General features: G+C 40.7%; 1 protein-coding gene across 2 annotated transcripts in view; it reads left to right on the top strand.

Annotated features, from left to right (window-relative positions):
* Nucleotides 1-22,042, top strand: part of unc5db (unc-5 netrin receptor Db) — a 253,424-nt gene that overhangs the window by 113,882 nt on the left and 117,500 nt on the right. For both annotated transcript variants that reach the window (XM_058636898.1, XM_058636899.1), the window contains exons 3-4: nucleotides 19,836-19,979; nucleotides 21,453-21,556. In XM_058636898.1, the coding sequence (XP_058492881.1) occupies nucleotides 19,836-19,979; nucleotides 21,453-21,556 (248 nt within the window). The remainder of the gene's footprint in view (nucleotides 1-19,835; nucleotides 19,980-21,452; nucleotides 21,557-22,042) is intronic.

The following is a 22,042-nucleotide window of genomic DNA, read 5'->3' as shown; positions in this document are numbered from 1 at the left end:
CGCGCCGTTGCAAATATGAGAATATCCAGACGAATTATCCATTAAACGTGTTATTGTGTATTAAAAAAGATTATTCCCACCTATTTTCATGCTAACTAAGACGTATTGAATTACAAAAGCTGACAGGCGGTGGCGAAATTAGATAAAATGTCCACAGGAGGTTTTATCTCCAGGCCCTGTGTGAATTGTGGGAGAAAATGCATTGTCCAATAAATCAGGACAAAGCCTCGGCGCTGCTGGTCTCAATTTCAATGCTCGGTGCAGCAGTTTGAGTGTGCCACTGAAGATTATAAAATATCTGCAAAGCACACACTGCCAGTTTATTACAAACACCTAGCTAAAACTAATGTGGTGCAATATGACGGCCCTGCAGTGAATCCCGTCTTCCCGAAGTTTATAATGTTCAGCTCCTGTGTTTCGGAGCGGCGTTGATCAATTTTATGGTCATCTTTGGAGGCTGAATTCTGCGCCGCTGTTGAATTGTGGCGTGCAAAGTATTACATTACACTGTTGTTGTGTTTATTATGATGTTCGGTGTTTTTTCAGCCACTCCCCCGACTCCAACACCACCTGGTATTTTATATTGTTGAATAACGGAAACACAAGGCACTTCAACAGCACCACAAAAATAATCATGAATATTAACACCGCAGGGTGTAAGTGCTAATAAATACAAACATATATCTAGATTTTTGTGTAGCCCAGTGACATTCCTGCACTGCACACAGGAAGTGATTTGTTTTGTGTGACACCGCGCTAGTAAAGCCAGACGACTGGTTGGAGTCTGACTAAAAAACTCACAAAAAACATTCTCAAAAAGTTTCAGGCGTTAATTCTACTGCTCAAACCAGCCGGCCCTGCACTGCCGCTGTATACACAGGAACACTCCCTCAGTCAGGTCTGATAGTTTTGCTTGACATAACCTGTTTTACCTGCGGCATAGAAATAATGCTGAAGCAGAATAATGACATCAACAACAACAATAATCATCATTAGATGTTATGGACTGAAGCTTTGAGAGAAAACCTTGAGAGACAACCTTCTCAGAGGGATTAATTGCACTTTACCATTAGACTTCCTTAGCTTTAGCAGGGTGTATATGATACATGATACGTCACAGTAAATGCTGGGCTAAGAAACATGCAGACTTCCTCAAAAGCCTTGGATTTACTACCAGTTATAACCTGTATTATTGTAGGAATGGCAGCTGGAATGTTGGTTGATCTAGCTTCTCAAAGTCAACGATCCTTGAGACTCCTCCCTTGCATCCCCCTTCTTTGAAGAGGCTAACAAGCATGCATCACTACATCATTGATTAGTTTATAGATAGATGACAAGCTGTTTTTAAAACATCAACTTGGTAGAAAAGTCAGGTGGACATTAAAGCAAAGCTAAGTGCAAACTGTTTATATTCATTTCATATATTTGCTGTTGTTTATGCTAACTAGCAAACACTGACATACACAAACATAACCATTGCAGCTTTAGTTAGCTTTATTCTGAGTATTTATGGCATGTTAACAGTTGACGTCAAAACTGGAACGCCACCTTATGTCAGATTGACCTCGTAAACCCCAACATAAGATTCCAAGATGGCTGCTACTTTTTCGACTACTTTTTGTACTACTTTTACTGTTAATTGTACTTCTCTCTTATTTGTTTCATGTAGAGTCAGTCGTACACGTACCGTTTCATTTTTAACCGTGGACATGTTGCTATGTCACTGTTTGTTTGTACGAAATACCACGTAGATCGTCATTATCACCTGCTAACAGTGGCTAACAATGGCTAGCTTGTTTTTGTTGTGTTCTTTTGCTATTTCTGACCATTTGCGTTCACAAATTTACATTTAAATTAATATTTAGCTGTTGCTTGCCTCTTTTTTTAAAGCAGCATAACTGTACATATCTAGTGTAAAGGACTTGGTCCACCGTAGAGTTTGACATGTCCTGGACATTGGGACAGTCCCACAGTGAGGTCTGATGACGTGACCTCATTCTAAGGATCATTCTGTGACTTTGAGGAAGTTTTCGAATCCACTGCTGTGAGTTTTATTGGTGGGAAAACAAGGTCACTGTGTAAAAAGCGCATGACTCAAAGGGTTTGAACTGAACACTCTTTAATTAATCACAGCACTGTTTTTGGAGTCTTTTGTGGAATAAACAAGTTGATTTTATGATTAAATTAACAAATGGTTGAGTCTCCACAGTGCCATAGTGTTGTCCCTATAAAAAAGATGATATACAGTATACATATACATACATACAGTATATATATACACGTTGTGTTTGGGAACAAACTTTATTGAATTGTAATGCGGGAACAATTCCAATGCTGGGGATTTTGATAGCTTCATCATGTAGTCAGTGGAAACCAGTCAACCATCTTGTGTGTGTGTGTGTAAAAATCAAAGTGTGGGCATGTTGCACACCCACCTATGTTCTTGTTTATTACAATCCTGATAACCTGCCCATAAAACAACAGTGAAATACTGCAGCGCTGAAAACAGAGCAGGCTTTTGTTGGTCACAAGTACAAATCACTTTACACTGCCTTAAAATTAGCATAAGCCAAACAACATGCCACATTTAAAAACCATAAAAGTCCCTTTACTCGGGGGAAGTCGGATGTGTGTTTGCTCCATAAACAAGGTGGGAAGTGAACAGGGAATTCACAACCACGTCAGTCTGAAACTAGAGACAGACTCGCTTCAAACTTGGAGCTTCTTTTTGTGTCAGGTGTTAAGACGTGGCCCCCTGAGTGTGATAAATGATAAAAATGATTTATCACCGGCTATGTGTTTTTCACGCCATGATTCACTGTGGCTATTAAAGTATTAATATGCACTCAGCTGGACATTGAAGAGTCAAAGAAGATAAAAGTCCACAGCCAGACTTTGCTCCGTGGTGTGTTTGCATTTTTAATTAGCACTAAACACAAAGTAGACCTGCGGGTGACGCAGATCCTGTCATTTATAATCCAGATTAGAACATAAACGTGGTAAAATGCTGTATTTTTACTGATGTGCTTGATGGAAAGTGAAGTGATAAATAAGTGAATGAATATGTGCATCTATTTTACTCAAAACCACATCAAACCAAGCTCATGTTGGCACAAAGTCAATCCCTGAAGTAGATTATTAGGTTATTAGGACACAGATTTTCTTTAGATTCCCAAGATTTTGTGGCAAAAATGAACGGGACCAGTGCTGGATTCAACCTGTCAGAGTTTACTGTGCACTGATATATCACAAAACTTAACAGACTGAATATATCTGATGCTAATAATTCCCCGGCGTGCTATTTACAAGTATGGAAACAGCCGGAGAGAACATTATACTCGACCTGCACTATTTTCAACAACTCCAGAGAGTTTGGAGGGAAACAAATGGGCACAATCTGGCTTTGTGACAGACATTAAACTCTGGAATCTACCAGCTAGAGCATTGTTGTCACTGGGAGTTAGCATAATGTTAGCATTAGCAATGGGCAATGTAATGTTCCCATTAGCCTTTCTTCGACCACTGTCTTAATTTTAAAGATGAAAACAGACATGAGTTGTGTTGTCTAGTGTCAAAGTGCTTCACGGGTCTGCTCCCACCTAGTTAAATGCTCTCCTAAAGGCTCATGTTACCCCTCGACTACTCCGTTCATCAAAGGATTGTCGTCTGGCGGTGCCAACACCCTTCACAAGACAATCCAGACTCTCTTCATGTGTCGCTCCACGCTGGTGGAATGACCTACCGAGCGCTACCAGAACAGGGGCGTCCCTGTCTATCTTCAGAAAGCTCTTCCAAGAGCATCTTCTGTCCTAGCACTTACCCTACACCCTCTCATTCTGTACTTGGATCCACCTCGGCACTTTCACCCTCAGTATCAGTCCACTGTTCCTATCTAGTGGAGTTCTTTCCAAGACTAATTCTATGTCGCTTATTCCTCTTTTGGACGTCGATTTGGATTAAAGCGTCTGTTGAATGCTTTAATGTAGTACAGTGGTTCTAAAACTTTTTGGACCAAGTACCACCTGAGAAAATATTGACCTCTTGAAGTAACAACATGGTGGTGATAATAATAAGTACCTTGCGTACCAAGGGTTGTACACGTGCTTCAGTTTGAGAACTATGGGTCTATAGTACTCCTTCTAATATTACGTTGTTTGTGTTCACAAGAACCAAACGGAGGCAGAATAACAACAAAAGTTACACACTGCACCTTTAAAATCCATGAACCCGACATTATTGATCATTAAAACGTGGCACAGAGAGCGAGAGAGAGTCAAACAAGCCGCAGCTACAAACCTGCTCACTATCGTGTGCTTGCTTGTGTGAGACACATTAGCTCCGCAAACTGTTATATGGCCGATCGCAGCGGGAAAACAGCTGTGCACTTTCACTGGAAGCAGAAAAAAAGCCTTGAAGCGAAAGCCTTTTGTTTACAAAGGCGACAGCATTGCTTTTTGCTTAATTTTTTTGGCCCTGCCCGAGCGTGATATGTTAGGATTATTAACAGACGCTTTATGCACCATTGCTGTTATGGCACAATAATGTTACGCCACTTTCTTCTCCTCTGTTTCCTTTAATGGCCACGTTAGGGCTAGGAAATTGTTTTGTTACTGTGTGTGAATTATTTTTATGACTTTTTTGTGCTGATTAAAAAAGAAAAATAGTGATTTCACTGCTTTTTACATTTGCGTATGTGTATATTCCTCAGTAAAAACACTGATACTCGGCGGTTAAATTAAGCTCTTCTCACTTTGCCAAGTTAAGTTCACCTCGTCAAATAAATACAATAAACTGAGATTGAGGGCTATGGATGGTCATCATCTGCCTGTATTTTAGGCCTCAGAATATTCTGGTTTCAGATTAAATTCTCCCACACATATATTTAGCCAGTAGTCTGGATTAATCAAATTTAAGTTTTCCTTTATGTTGCCAGACGTGTTTATAATATTATCTATGATAACTGTCACTCCATCAGTGGACTTTTCTTTTTTTTTTTGGGCACATTATTCCACAAGTACAGTAAATCCGTCTCTCCGCGCTCGGATAAATTGATAAAGCTGTTAAATCTTTCGCCGCTTCAACTTAATAACTCTGCTGATATGTATCTGAGACGTACGAGGACGAGGAGAGAAAAAAATACGGAGGGGAGCTCCAGTATATGAAAAAATATTACCAAGGCTTCAGCCAATATAGGATTAGGGTTGGACTCAGCAGTGTTTGGGGTGTCAGTCCGTAAAGCCTGTAATGGAATCTGCCTCGGCCCTGCCATAAGGAGCTGCAGCCAGAGAATTTCATTAGTCTGCCATTCAGTGGGGAGTTTAAGTGTCCCACGATGACCACAAGAATGAAAATCTGCAGAGGGAGAATGGAGAGAATTTGTCAGTTTTAGTCTCCAGTTACTGGTATCTGCTGTCAAAGACCCGGTCACGCTGACTGAACACCAACAGTAATGAAGCGGTACGTGATTAAACGTGACGCGCATTTCTCACAGTCCTTATGGTGACGCAGTGCAACGAGAAGAACTCGCCGGGCCGCTTCATTTTCTGTCAAGTGAGCAGTTTCTCATGGAGCTGTGGTAAAGTGGCGAGAGCAGACCCAGCTATTACTGCGAGAGAGAACGCGTTACAAAACGTTACGTACAATGTACGAGAGGGAATTTAATCGGGAAGTATCAGAGTTATTTCCCATAATGCTCATGAAGAAATAGTGTTTTAAACATAGATTTGGTGTTTTTGGTCAATGTAAACAAGAAGATATAATCAAAGGAGTCTCAGGATCAATGAACATCCAGATTAAGAAAATATGTTTTAATTTAAAACACAATATATAAAATACCATAAATGCAAAAGTTATTATACAGTATAATGGTGACTGTTACCTTTTAAGTCTTAAAAAAATAAATAATAAAGTGATGACTCGATTTATACCGTACAGACAAACTCCAACCTCCAGACATGAACACAAAACAGTCTGTTACACGGCTTTAGCGACTATAATACAACTCACTTTGATTGACACTGAACTGTAGCAACACGCTAACACATAGCATCACACTTTTTTTTCCCTCTTCAAACACTACGTCAAACAAATGTGAAGATTTGTCTCGTTCTTGCAAACTCACCAGGAGAAATGAATACACTGACTGCACAGAAGCTAGCTGATGCTACCTAGCGTTGTATGCTAAACCAAAAAAAGCCGAATGTGATATCAGATTCCAGCTGCCTGATATTCAATTTGTTATCACATCTTTCTGTCGGCTTTTTGCTTGAATCTAATCTGGGAATCATCATCATTTCATGTAATTTATTCAAAAACAGTTGTTTAGCACCAGGCGTGTTGTGTGCAGTGAGCTAATTAGAGCGGCTTTGCTGAGAACGATTGTCAAACAAGGAACTGAAAGAGTAAAGTTTGTAAAAAAAAAATCTCTGTGGAACCAACGGGAATCGTAAAGAAGATAATCTGTGCTTTCTCACACTACAATCTTTTTTTAATCCATCCGCCGTTCCTATAAAACGCTGATAAACGTGGCTTTAACATTTTAACAGCTAATTTGAGTTTTCAAAGGACTAAATCCACATCCACATCCATCGCACGAGTGTTTTGAATCAATGCAGTGAGGTCATTCTGGACGCTCTTCATTATACACACGAGCTAAATCTACTCTTTAAAAAACATCCCATCTTCACGAGCTCAGATCCCCGTCAGCCTCAGGAGATTAGTGAATGAAGTGTTGGTGTATTTTTCTCAGCTTTATCTCCTCCGGTTACTTCTGTCCTATTTCCTGCTGTGAAGAAAAACCCACGACACTTCCTTCCCCGCACAGTTTGTCGTGGCGATCTCAGAAGGCGAGCAGACTCGGGTGCCGCCGGCTGTAAAACTGTCCCCGTGACTCATCAGTTCCGGCGCTCCTGGCGCTCCCATCGTCGCAATTGCTGCCTCCAACCTGGGAGTTAAAGAGGAGAAACAGCGTCCACCTGCTCTGCTATCAGAGGGGGAAACTCTTTATCCTTGTTTGTTGTAAAGACAGGACATATTTATGCTGTTAGGACATGCACATTCTCTTTTATGCGATTTTAATTGAGGCAGTTAAGTTTCCCTTAGAGGAATCTGGCTATTAGGCAGTCTGAGTTGTACAACAAATATGTTTCCGTGCGCAGAATCCCAGAGTTCAGTGGATTCACTGACCTCTTTTTCTCCTGCAGCATGTGAAGAGTGTGAATGTTATCCTGTGTGTGTGTGTGTGGATGAACAGGAGTGAGTATATTTGGGTAGATGTGTGCGATTTGTGCTTTGTTTGTGTGTCTTTCGGCCATCTGGTTATTTGGACTGAGTGTATTTGTAACTGTGTGTGTGTTTGCCTGCGTACGTACAGTATGTCTGCTGGTTCCACTGTGTCTTTACTTAGCGATACACTTATCACGGTGCCCAAGTTTTTTAAAATAGACACGGGTCATTGAAAGTGCTTGAATTTAGTGCAAGGAAGAAGTGAAGTTGATATTTTTAGGCAAATGTCTCCCTTGTGTGTGTTTCATGCCCTGCTGTAGCAAATCAAAACCGCATTAAAAGGATGAAATAACCCGTGAGATGGTCGTGCGTTAAAATGCCAGTCGATCGGCAGTTTCGGGAACTCTTAAGATCAACAATTACGCCACGTTCAAAGTCACTTAAATCACCGTTCTTCCCTAATTTGACGCTCTTGACCTGAATATCTAGTGCACACTTAAATGCATATTGAGTCCCTGCCGTGTGATTGGCTGGCTCCACATTTGCATTCATAAGCAGCAGAATAGAAGCGCCTTAATTAAGTGGGTGGTGGCTGTTAGTTAGGTGGCTGGGAGTTAGTGTATTTATTTATAGCTGTGAGCGTGTGTTGTGTGTCTCACTATCGGGGATAAACAGTCCTCTCCTGCTGAGCAGGTGCTTGTTGGAGCTTGTGTGTGTGTGTGTGTGTGGTCATAATGGGGTCACCGGGTGGACAAAGGGTTGGGCTTGACAAACGTGTGGTGACACCTTCCTGCCCTTCCAGCCACCGCCTGGCCTCGCTGTTCCAGCGCGGCGTGCATAACTCGGGCCCAAACATAATGGCCTCTAAAGCCGGGATTGATGCTATCGTTGCCCCCGGGGGGGTTGCTTTGTGAGCCAGTTAATGGGGTTGTTAACCGAATGTGCCCCGAACAATGCACCTCACACCAACAATATATAGACTCATGGGTGGAAAAATAGGAGGTGATGCTTTTTATTTAGCCTTAAAGCATGTCTGCTGCCAGAGATGAGGAGTGGGTTGTAAAGGTTTTTATGATTTGTGTATATATACAGGACTGTGGAACCATTGCATTTGTTGTTTGAGCAATGCTCTCATAACCATACGGTGTAATTACTGGAACACATCCAGAAAATACAGGGGGGAAAAAATAGGTGTTTAGTGTGACCTACCTCCAGCCTGCATGTCCATGTGGGCCCCATAAGGGTTATTATATCCTGGCTGACATTATGGGGGTTTGTCTGTGGTTTCCATGGTGGCTGCACTGGTGGTTGCACACTTAGTACACTTCCCAGACTACCTGGGTGCCAAGTAGGTACTGAGTGGACATGGGCTTGAATTTGGCAAATTATGCCTATGTTTTCAGTAACACAGGCCCCATATGGGCTAACATGGCTCTACGCTGTCAAGATTATCGATGCAAGTGCATTTTTATTTATTTTTTTATGTTTAATCCAGTTTTGACCATTGGGAGGTTGTGCTCAGTGCGACATGGTTTCAGTGGCTCAAAACTCCAGACTGGAAGGTTCACGTTTTGTTTCTTTCCTTTCCATCCATTCATTCATCCATCCACCCATCCATTCATCAATCCATCCCTCCATTCATCCATCCAACCATCTATCCATCCATCCATCAGACGTATCAATAGCTGATATCCAGTAAATCTTACATCATTACTTTCTTTCCTTCTTACCCAAATTCACCGCAGGGATTAATGAAGTATTCTAAATCTGATTTCTTATTTTAGGACTTTTTATTGCTCTATTTAATACTTTTTATTGAGGAGATTCATGTGAAAACTCCCTGAAAATGGTGTTGGGGTGATGTTCATGGCGCGCACTCATGCTTTCACACAAACAAAGCTCCAGACGGATTAATGGAATCGTGTGAATCGGTCTCTACCTGCCGCTCTCAGTGTTGACTTTGAAGTAAGTTTAGTTGTCTATAAAACTTTAAAAGGCCTCGCTCCTCTCACCATCACAGACTTTCATTCTCTTTATTATTATGTTTCCGCTCCATTACTGAGGTCCTTCACTGCTTCTATTGTAAATGTTTCTTATGTGTCTCGTAAAGTTCCAGTTCTGTGCGACACACTGCGTCAGGACCTTAATACCGTTGGCTCTTTTTGTGAAAGAGTCATCTTTGAAAGTCTGCAAAGGAAAGTTGATTTCATTTGCAGACATATTTTTGTGTTTCATTGTGTGCGTGCTGGTGTCGTAGTTGTTGTTCTGTGTAAGACGTTTGATAAATAACGTTGCAGATCACGGTGCGTCAGCTCCACTTCCTGTCTGTGAGTTTGCACCACACGGATCATTTTTTGGCCACTTGTGTCCTTAATCTCTTCCAGTCGTGACACCCTTCACCTTCAGGCTCAGCTCCTCCTCCTCCTCCTCCTCCTCCTCCTCCTCCTCCACCAGCCCGGCAGCAGCAGTGCAGGGACTGTAATTCTGCTGAGGCAACAACAATCCGTCCAATACTTTTTCCACGATTCACTGGTGAAGTAGACCCCAGGGTTGCAATTAAGGGGATTTTAGTCTTATATGGATACAATATAGTGACATCGAACCTGGGTATTTCAATTAATGAGATAAGTTAAGATACAGTGCTGACTCATTCATCATCTTCTGGTAATGTCGAGTAGCACCTGAGGTGCACTGCCACCTCCTCCCCTGTCCTGTCCTTTCCTTTCCTTTCCTTTCCTTTCCTTTCCTTTCACAGTAGGGCTTTTATTTTTTTTGGAAGGAAGTGACTTTGACATTGACTTTTTGTCAATTTTATGAGAATAAGAAGTGTGTCTCAGATCCACTGTCTGATCATAGAATATTTATCTCTGGAAATTAGTAAAAAAAAAAGTATATTTTTTGGGTCTTTAATGAGACCAATAGTGTTCCACTTACCGGCCACTTTATTAGGTACACTCTTTCAGCTTCATGCCCATTCCTAAAAATGTCTAATTTCTGAAGTTCTGAGTGGCTGCTGTTGAATTGTAGTTGCATGCCTGTCGGTGCCAGACAGTTCTGGTTCGAGTGTTTCACAAACTGCTGATCTCGTGGGATTTTTCACGCACAAACAGCTCCAGAGTTTACAGAGAAAATATCCAGTGAGCTGCAGTTCTCTGGGAGAAAAAACGCCTCGTTGATGCCAGAGGTCACAGGAGAATGACCAGACACATTACTGCATAAAGCAGATGGGCAACAGCAGTAAAAGACCACATCGGGTGCCTCTCCTGCGCCCTGTGTACCTAATAAAGTGGCTGGTTAGTGTGTATCCTCAGAACAGGAGGTGCTGGCTCATCTCGGATTCTTCGCACTCGCCTCACGCCTCACGCCGCGCTGCCTGATAGAAACATCAGAGCCACGTCACATGCAAAAAGCAGAGATGCAGTTCTTTCTTTTTTTCACTCAACACTCTCCAGCACACCTGAGCGGCACCTTGTGATTCTGTCTGTGGACAGCTACAAACAGAATGGCTAACGGGGCGCGCACACACACACACCAACACACACACACACGCGATGCAAACTCTCTGAGAACAGAGTGTGACAGCACAGACTCGGGAACGGCACGGAATATAAACACCGCACCTTTTAAGTTCACTGTTTCCCACAGTTTAGAAGCAAAAATGGAGCAAATTCACGTGCAATTTAGACCAATTCTGCTCTACAACCAAGAGGAGTGTGGCTTCGCCCTCCCACACCTCAAAGACTTAAAGATACTGAAGTTAATAATGAGTTTTCACTTGAGTGGGCTGATGTGATGCATTCAGAGAAACACAAAAGGACTCTTTTGCTCTAATTGCCGCTGTTTGCCGTCGCCGTGCAGTGTTTTCCTCTGTATTCTGCGCCACAAGATGTGTCAGTTGTTAGCGGTGTGTTTGGGGTTTTTTTTTGTCGGGGCTTGATTTCACATTCACGCAGGCTTGAAAGTGGGTTCGGTTTCACGGAGACGCGGCTGTGGTTTGGTTTGGGGCGTCTCTGGTTACAGAGAAAACTGGCATCGAGCCTAATGGAGCTGCGAGATAGAAGTTCCTCTTCTCCAGGAGGAATCATTTATATCAAATATCCATCCACCGAAAAAGATGAAGGTGAAAAAGAATCCACTGGGTTATACTCGTGTGTGTGTGTGTGTGTGTGTGTGTGTGTGTGTGTGTGTGTGAGCAAACATTTTGCTGCTATGTGCAATATAAACGTGTGCAGAGTGGAGCAGTGGCTGAAACTGGAGATTCATTTTGAGCAAAGCCTCAGCACTTAACGTTTATTTATTTATTATTATACTATTTAATGTAAGAATGTAAAATATGCCAGATTATAAATGTGTTGTTTTATGGACAGCATGATAGTAAATACAAGTAAATTCACAAGACGAGAACAAGACAAATACACACACAAGACAAATAATAATAATAACACAGAAGGTGTTATCAAATGCTGATTAATAATAATCTGGACTATATAAAGCAAGTAAAACCAGGAATTTGGATCATAACATTTGACGTACTTAACTATATTATATGTAAGTTATATGCATATAGTTATATATAAAAACGCCTCCCATTCACTTCCAATGGAGCAGTGTCAAATCATATCGAGTCTGTTTTCGTTGTTTCCAAAAATCCATACAATTCAAATGATAATTGATATTTTGATAATAAGAAAACAATAACCACACCAATTAAAATACAGTTTAAATACACATAGAAAATAACAATACAGTTAGGCTTTGAGTAGAATAACCTAGTTGTTATAATAGGTAAATAGATTTAATGTTTGCTTTTACACAAACACGACGTAACCCGTGGCAACGCGTCGAGCCCCCTCTGATAAATAAAGTGGCCGTGATTTTCCCGGGCGCAGCCTCATTGGTATGCAGCCTCGCTGTGCAGTCGACCACTGCGAGCAGCGGAGCAGATAAGAGCACCTGTCCGTTCAGTGTGCGTGTGTGTGTGTGTGTGTGTGTGTGTGTGTGTGCATCAGTAATGGGATCTGCACTGCTCCTGAAAAGCATCAACAAGGCGATAACACAAAAGTTGGTGGTTTATCAGAGGAACATGCTGATAAGAGCCCGTTTAACATAAACAAACAGAACATGTGTTGGTGGTTGATGGGAAAGGTTGTTGTTTTTTTTCCTCCCTTTCTCTTTATTAACATGGCTGCCACAGTGGGAGTGTCCTCCTGCTGCCATTTACCTGTGGTAAACGATCTGTTTTTATGATATCACAAACTCAAGTATGTGCCGATATCGATATCAGTCCGATATCAGTCGTTCTGGTCGAGCGTATCGCAGGCGCGCTCTGCATTGCCGTAATTATGAGACGGTTTGTGCTATCGGAAAAATTCCAACGGTTTCTGAAAGCTGAGATGTCGTGGTTATTACGGTAATTTCTCTCACGCTGTTGCAGGAAGTCGGCGAATCAGCGCTTTTTCCGCCAGAGAGGAGAGAGTTTGAAAAACAACTCAAACAAATGCTCCAAATGTTTCATACTGTTCAAATTTCAAATTTAACACACAAAATTTGGCATTTATGTGCAACTATGGTGGGGGTTTTTTTCAATAAAACTTAATTTTAAATTGTGAATACACTATTTTAACACGCAAGTTATAGATAACTGAACAGATATTGATATGATATTGTTATTCTGGAAAAATGGGCAAAAGCACTTGATAATTTTCTGGTTCTCTATGGTTAAAATAAGCCAAAGTGTTAAAGGGTTAAAATGATGACGCAATAGTTCATCATGTTATCGTAATAAAGATATTCATGGTGATATTTCAAAGTAAAAGTGTTTTGACATGGAATGATGAACACTTTAGAATAAAAACATGATGTAAGCACAATAAATCTATTATAATAAATAATAATAATTAATATCAAAAACAGACAGAGATAAATAACAACTGTAATGGTAAATGGTCTGTATTTATATAGCACTTTTCTAGTCTTTGATGACCACTGACAGCTCAATCGGCATGTAGACTAGAGGGGAATCAAACCCACAACCTTCAAGTTGAGAGACGACTAACTCTACCACTGAGCAACCTGTAACAAGCAAGTCTGTAACTGTAACTAAATCACACCTGTTTCAAAGAAGAGGACGTCGCGGGCCGTGTTTGTACCGATTGTATGATATCAAGCGGTGGGCCGCATGTGGCCCGCATGCCGCCAGTTTGACACCTCTGCTCTAGACCTTTAAAACTATGAAGCTCACTTTTATGTGAACCATTTGAGAAATGAACGGTGCACACAACACGACTCAGCTAATTCTACGACTCAAAAGTGCGTTGACGTCACATTTTAGTATCGACTCAGCTCGCTTGGAACCTGAGGTACCAGGTTGAGTGACTTAAGCATCAAATCCATTCAAAACAAATCAAAAGTAACACAGGTTTGGTGATATACAGTAATGATATAATGTGTGAAAAAGAGCCGGCTGGAGAATTTATGCCTCAGCATGAATGTAAAAGGTCAGACGGCTCTTAAAGCTTCGTTGAGTGACGGTGTTATATGTCGCGTCATAAATACGTGCTGCTTTTATTTGAGGCTGTTGTCAAAATCTGTCTTAAATATCTCTATATTCTTATCGCGTCTGCTCACAGGCAGTAAATGTAAAGACAAATGTTCAATTTTAACGCAAAATTTTAAACCAACGGGGGCCAGAACTTTGTTGTTTAGATTTTTAGAACAGTTTAATAATAGATAAAGGAGCTTTGTAAGAAATGTATGGTATTTTTGACCATGGTATGTCGTAATATCACCAGGATATGAAGAAAACATTTGTTTTTTTGTCCGTTACTGAAAATAAAATGTGCAAAGTAAAGAAAAACTGGGCTGATTAAACTAAATACAATACTGTTAACTGACAAGTCAATTCTGTCATTCTGTCGTCTGATTTTTGTGTCATTGTACGACACACATTTATCAGCTGATTCTCTTTGACAGTCAGATGTTTGACAACATCCAAACAGCACTTGCTTATTCGCATGAATGAAATATTAAAAGACAATTTACAATGAGAAATGTGATCTGACCGAGTTTCAGTGCAATCCGGACCAATTTTGCAGGAATAATTATAGTTGAAAACACATTTTTAACATTTTGCATTCCAACTAGCCACGCACGCAGCAGGCTTCCGACTAGATAGATGTCACCCCTCACCTTCCTTTGATCTGTGTGCAGGTTACCGTGGCAACCGTGTTTGCAGGAATAGCAACCCAACTTTTTATTTTAGGGCCATTTAGTCCCATTTACAACCTTTTTTTGGGACAGTTTTCAGCAGAACTACACAATAAAAACACTAAGCTGATTCACATTTCCTTTTATGAAAAATGCAGATCCACATCGGGTTGAGTATTAATTATAATTTACCATACAATATCAGTATCTGAACATTAATACCAATTCCTACAAATAGAAATTGAATCAGCTTCGACCCAAATTCATAAACTATTCTGAAATCAATTCAAACAAAAACCAAACATTGAACTTAACTGTAAAAGTTTTTTTAGTTTTTCGCTCGCCTGGTTGTCTTCTTGCAGTCAAACATGGATCAACTTTCTGCTCTCGTATTTATTCCATACACTTTTAGGCCTCGTCCACATGTAGGTGGGTGTTTTGGGAAATGGAGGTGTATTTCTCCTCTGTTTTCAAAAATAATCCTGTCCACATATATACAAAAAAACATATTTGTGCCGTCAAAAACATCTGGTCTGCAAAGGCAGGAAAAAAATATGTTTAAAAAATTCATATAAAAACACAGGAATGTGTTTTGCACAAGGCACTTTGAGTTTTGTTTTGTTTTTCTCAGAAAATGGTCTTAAAAAATACTTTAATTGGCAGAATCTACACAAATTAAGTAGCAAAATGACCAAAAACTTAATAAATTAAGTAGTTTAATGGATTGTACCAACACTGAGTAAAAACTGAGCAGAAAAGTTCAGTGTTCAGTTCAGTGTTTAATCCTGACCCTCACAAACTGAGAATTACAGTAATGAAATCCACACGGATATTTCAATTAAACCTCTGCCTCCAAAATGAGGGCAGAGCTTCTCCAGAGAGGCTGGAGAAAGTTTCATTCTCAACTCTACTTTTCATTCCGCTTCAGAGCCACTGGAGCAGTATTTCAGGTTTGCCAGCACACTGGGTAGAAATTGCCATTTTCTGAAAAGTCTAATATTGATCTATGGGACTGCAACCTATTCCCATTTTTGAAGAGAGGTAAAGGAAATGTGTGGAGATGGAGAAAGAGGAGAGCGTTGATATGAGGCAGAAGTTTCATTTCTCTGTGAACTTACACCAATCAAGCTGAAACCATCACAGGCCTTGTTCACACTGCCAGACAAAAACAGATTATGTTTGTTTGTTTTCATATTCAGGATCTATCTCGATTCATATATATGTGTGTGTGTATATAATAAGTCTGAACACTCACATCATCATATAAATTGTATTTGCCATTATTCTACAAAATGACAGGAATAACAAGGAATAAAAGTACAACAAATAATGGTAATAGAAGATGGAAATCACAATAAGCGATAATATTGTATATTTTCCAATCACTCGTGGACGTACAACTCTGATTTGTTCACTTTTAAACAGTGTGAACAGTCTGCCTGCAAAGATCCAATTAAAAAAAAAAACTATATTTTTCTGCAGTGTGAACATCCCATTTTATTAAAATCTTCCATACTCACAATAAGATAAACTCTAGCAAAGCTACAGCAGCAGCACTAGCCCAAAAACCTTGTTCTTATTGCAGTAATTTTATCGGAGTTTCTCTGAGTGAACGTGCTTCTTTTTTGGAATGAATGAATGAATTAAACAAGTGAGTCAGGAAACTAGTGAGGAGTGTGAGGAAGAGACCGGGGAGGAGAACAGCAGATCAAGTGGTTTCCTCTAATGAGCCCCGTCAACATTACTCTGCAGATAAACAAATATAGGGCTGACAGATGACACAGTGGCACTGCTCGTCTCCGTCTCTCCGGCAAAACCACCTGTCGACGTCAGTTCGTATTCCAAGAAATGTGTCGCTTAGTTAGAAAAGCTCTCTCTCTTTCTGTGTCTTCTCCTCCTCTATCTTCTTCTTCCTCTTCTTCTTCTTCTATAAACCACAGTGTCACACTTTTTAGGGCATCACGGAAACTCATTAGTCAATATTTTCTCTGCTGTCTCTTCTGCCCCCACGTGAACGTGTCACTTGCCAAGTATGCCACTGCCTGAATAATTATGAATTATGCCCGTGTCTCACTCTCTACGGGGACTGTGACGAGGAAGCACCAACTGTGGAGCTGCAGCATTGTTTACTGCTCCTCTTAACCTTCCTCAAGTGTTTGGTCTAATCTGACCCATTTTATAACTTTCCTAAAGCATAAATACAGTGTGGATAGCTAAATATAAATAGCTCTCTATTGCAACTAGCTATGTACTGAGCTAGCTATCTAGTTAGCTAAATAAAGATAGCTAAATAAGGATAGCTAGATACAAATATATTTCTATTGCAACTAGCTATGTAGTGAGCTAGCTATCTAGTTAGCTAAATAAAGATAGCTAAATAAGGATAGCTAGATACAAATATCTTTCTATTGCAACTAGCTATGCAGTGAGCTAGCTATCTAGTTAGCTAAATAAAGATAGCTAAATAAGGATAGCTAGATACAAATATATTTCTATTGCAACTAGCTATGTAGTGAGCTAGCTATCTAGTTAGATAAATAAGGATAGTGAGATACTAATATATTTCTATTGCAACTAGCTATGTAGTGAGCTAGTTATCTAGTTAACTAAATAAGTATAGCTAGATACAAATATCTTTCTATTGCAAATAGCTATGTAGTGAGCTAGTTATCTAGTTAGCTAAATAAGTATAGCTAGATACAAATATCTTTCTATTGCAACTAGCTATGTAGTGAGCTAGTTATCTGTTAGCTAAATAAGGATAACTAGATACAAATATCTATCTATAGAAACATAGCTAGCTATGTATTAAGCTAGTATCGAGCTAGCTATCAGGTTAAGTAGTTAGCTAAATGTTGATATCAGTTAAAGACTTAGTAAAGCTGATGCAGAGTTTCTTTTGAGAAGAAAAGTAGTACAGCAGTTTACTGTTCACTGGTGAGTAACTGCACCTGTTCCTACTCTACCAACTATGGTTTGTTAGCTAGCTGAGACGTCTTTGGACCGAAAAATGTAACATTCCTAAAGATGAGGAAATGAACAGAAAGAACAGAAAGAGCAGACCGATAGAGAAAGAGGGAGACAGAGAGCAGGACTTTAGCTAAACTAGCACTACATGTGTTTGTGTACGGTGTGTTTGTTAAACTGTGACCAAAATATAGTGAACATGTCCTCTTTCTACGTGTTTGTTCAACAAGTGTTTGATACCAAACCTTTTACATTAATATTCTGTACAAACACTGACAAACAAACATTCACCGCCTTTCAGTCCCTGCACACACAGCATTTCAGAGCAGAGAATGTTGCTGAGTTTTACACGATTTAAACCTCATTTTAATCAAACACTTAATTACTTTCTAATCATTCTAATTGAGTGAGGTGGTTAGTAATACATTTCCCCGTGAAGTGACTAAGTCAGAGGAGATATTTTTAGTGCCGTACCTCTGTATTTCAAAGCATAAAAGGGAGGGTTCACAGAGTCTTGGGGAAGGATTAAGTGCAACCTTTTTTGTGAGTCAGGCCTGTCAATCCTGATTTGAACAATATTCGTCTCAAAAAACACAGACGCTCACCCTGAAATTTTTATGATTGCATAATTTGGCGTAACAAACAAGAAAAAGCCCACTCTCCACTCACTGTCATGTATACCTAGCTCAGTGGAGACCACCTGCCATGTAATGTTCTCCATTTCTTAATTTTACCACGAACCGCAGCGTGGATCCTTCGTTGCAGCCCAGCTGCCATTCAACGCGCTTTAATTGGTATTCATTTGAAAGTCTGCTCAGTGCTTCACAAGCTGTGCAGCCGCAGTATGAGGCTGTTTGACTTTTGCGAGAGCGTGTCTGATTAAAGAGTTATTTATCAGAGGTGGTGGATGCACAAAAGACTTGAAGATTCAGGCGCCGTGGGTTCAGTTTGGTCTTTTGCAAGTCACAGGCACATTGCACATCCCCTCGGTTTTGAATCCTGCTGTTGGTTTTAAGGCCTGAAGTCTGCAAGAAATGTGAGAAAACACATGTGACAGGCTATTAGGCGATGATTCAGATTAAATATGGGTTCTGTCCGCTCATCTAAGGCCATGTGACAGGCTGACGAACAAATCCAACTGTGGGCTTGGAGCATGTTGCCCATAAAGAGTGCTGCTCTCTCCTATTCCTGTAATGCATTCAGTGAAATAAGAGTATTGTACAACACGCTGTCTTGGCATGGATCTTGTGTTATGTAATATGGAATATATTGTCGTGGTGTTGCTTGCATGACAGGCTCTCTACATATGCTGTTTGAAGCCGTTAAGTGTAGTCCGAATCATTAATGCTAAATCTGTTACAGCTGATTTAGCTTTCCTCTTGTTAGCGGCGCTGAGCGCTCAAAACACACAGTGGAAAAACCCCTGGGGGACCGTGCTTCTGCCAATTTCCGTAGCGATTCTCTCAGAAGTCAGCAGAGAGACAAAGAAAGCTCTGATTTAGGAAGTGTGTCAGCCTTTTCTAAGAACCTATGCAAGGCTAATGCTGTAAAACCCATTGATCAGTGAACCAAGCCTGTAGAAGTATCGAGGTATTGATTAACCCTTTAAGGACCTTTACTTACAGTATAATGCAGGGCTTTTCAGTTTCAGATATCCCTCTCAACTGCCATTCTGCATGTGGCTTAAAACAGAGACACAGAGGTATAAATGTGTCGTCAAGACTGAACCCAACTGAACCCAACTGAACTGGAGTTTGGTATTACCATATTTAAAACCCTTTTGCAATCCAAGACCTGAAGGCTTCGTTGAGACTGCAGACTCAAATGGTCCAATTCAGATTTTTGGGTCATATGTGAATGAGTTCTTTGATTTGTTGTGCATGGTCCAAATCAGAATAGAAAATAAAGATCAGATTCCAGTTGGCTTGTGATTCAGTCAAATACTGTATGGAGACTACATAGTGGTACAGTGCCTAGCATGAAGGTCGCCAGTTTGTATCCCAGTTCGACTGTCCAAAAACATGCAGATTGGGGATTAGGTTACATTGACCGTAGGTGTGAATGGTAATTCATCTCTATGATTGGACTGATGACCTGTCCAGGGTGTACTTTACCTTTCACCCTATGTCAGCTGGGATTGGCTCCAGCTCCGCCCGCGACCCTCATGTGGAGGATTAAGTGGCAGAAAATGGATGAAGTCACACTCAACCTGGAGTCTGAGGCTTCAGGTTTTAGCCACATTGTTCAGTTTGGATTTCGATGGTTCACGTTTATTACAGTTGTTTTGCAACTGACTGTCATGTCAACACTTGGTTTTGATTTTCATAAATCCAAGGTCAGCCTCAATATTGCAAATTTTAATCTCTGAATGATGAAGAGTATGAGTGTGTATATGGATTTGCTAACTATCCGATGTTGTTTTTTGGTTGTTTTTGCAGGGCTGAGGGTGCGTGAGGTGATGATCAATGTTTCCCGTCAGCAGGTGGAGGATTTCCATGGCCCTGAAGATTACTGGTGTCTTTGCGTGGCCTGGAGCCACTTGGGTACATCAAAGAGTCGCAAGGCTACGGTCCGCATTGCCTGTAAGTATGGAACCACGTTAAGGGTCACTAATGGAGGACATTTGTTGTCATGCGTATGCTGATATGAAGTGTATAAAGTGAATCATCTTATCATTAGGTGTTTGCTATTTTCAATAGCCAGAAGTTGTAGCTTTGAAGTTTTTTGCTTCTTCATTATTTTGGTTCCCTTGAGCCTCAGTCTCACTACACAATTTTCAGTTTTTTCATTTTTGAAATAGGTTGTATAACTACCAGGGAGTGACTCAACTGCTTACAGAGAGGACTCAAAGAACACAAAGAACGTTTGAATGGAAGTCTGTGGGCAAATGAGCCTACCTCACATTTCATTTATAACATCAGAAAACATTTTGCTGAGGATTTAATGGTCTCCATCACCGGTACCAGTGACTGAGATAGATGAGATGTCGTGGTCTATGATGAAGTAGTCTAACATCTTGTCTTGATTGTTGAACGTTTAGTGTTTTGATGATACAAAATGGTGAGTCACCAAAACTGTCTGTCAGACAGTTCACAGTGTTGATGCCGTAATAGACTGAAGTAAAGAGGAGACGGAACCTAATCCTTGCTTTGTTCTGGAGCACACTGTGTGAGCACAGCTAATCTTATCAAAGGCAACATCGGGCTTATCAGTGATGGGGCAAAAAAAATCAATGACTGCAATCAAATTCTGTCCAATTATAATTTGGACCCAATAAGCTATTCAAAGCCACTGTTGGCCAACAGCTAAAGGCCAGTTTACGTTATCTAAAAACCATCCTCTCTCTGGAATTTGCAATGTTTTGCTTGATTTCTGATATGGTCCTGCACAGAAAGCAAAGATAAAGCACATACTTTGAAACCTCAAGTAAGCACAGGTTGTTTGTTTGTTTCTTGTCCTTGAAAGAAGGAAAGAATGTCAGATGTTAAAATCTTTATCGTCTGAGTTTCTTATAACTGTGCTTGCACCCACACTTGCACTTATCTGCCCGCCAGCTGAACCAACCTTTCAGGCACAATTATGGAGTTCCTTCCCTGCATTTAGATCCCTTATATATATGCAGGGAATCTCTCATGAGCCGAGGATTTACGACCCCTGTTCATAACCACCACTGAATTTTCAAAGCCACAATCCTGTTTCCCTCCAAAGACTGACATTTAAAGGTTTTCAGAGGACAATGGCGACGTTGTAAGCTATCAAAGGCCGCGCTGAAAACGGGCAGAATTGAATCTGTCACTATTGTATGCACACGAGTGAACAGGATGATCAGTACAATCCTTGCCGACATCATCTACCCAGTGTATCCTCCAAACCACCTTGTCAACAGATTAGCCAGCACAGGGCCATTGGATCCTCTCTCTATCCTGAATAGGCTGCAGCGGGTTTTGAAGGTCATGGCGTGCAGAGCTGGTGTGTTAGCTGCTACTGAAGAGGATTCAGACCAGGCTGACCGTAACACTTGACACCTGACAGCTGCCTCTTATCTCCCCACACAGACCTGAGGAAAAACTTTGAGCAGGACCCACAGGGGAAGGAGGTGCCAATCAATGGGATGATCGTTCTGCACTGTCGCCCTCCGGAGGGAGTGCCCATGGCGGAGGTAAGGCCCGCTTTCTCCTCGCACCTCCTCGTGAAATGTGAGAAGGTTATAATCCCGCTGAGCTGAAAAGATCAGAATCAGAGCTGCTGTAGTTACTCTCCTCAATCCGTCGATTCTACTGTCAGCTATGCTTTGACCTTTCGGAGATTGATATTGTTTGTGTTTGATGCCAGCGGTAAGTCCACACAAACTTTGTTGCTGGTAAACACTACTTTTATTCTGCACGGTGGAGAGTATATACCGCTCTTTGACTGACTGTCGTGAAAATTAATGAGCAACTCAAAGCGCATGTTTACACCTTTCCCTCTTTATTTGCTGCGGCAACACTTGAGCAACAACCTGTGTAGCATCCTGTCAAAGAAAGGGAAAGCCTTGAATGTTAAGAGCTCAACATAAAATGAATGAAATAAAAACAAATCAATACATTAGAATCTTCATAAACATGGTAAATAAAAGTAACTGGGACAGCAAAGGAAACTTAACTAC

Source organism: Solea solea, chromosome 8, assembly GCF_958295425.1.
Source record: "Solea solea chromosome 8, fSolSol10.1, whole genome shotgun sequence".
In the NCBI taxonomy this organism is placed as follows: Eukaryota; Metazoa; Chordata; class Actinopteri; order Pleuronectiformes; family Soleidae; genus Solea; species Solea solea.
The sequence above is the reverse complement of the archived record's forward strand: the minus strand, read 5'-3'. Positions and strand labels throughout refer to the sequence as shown.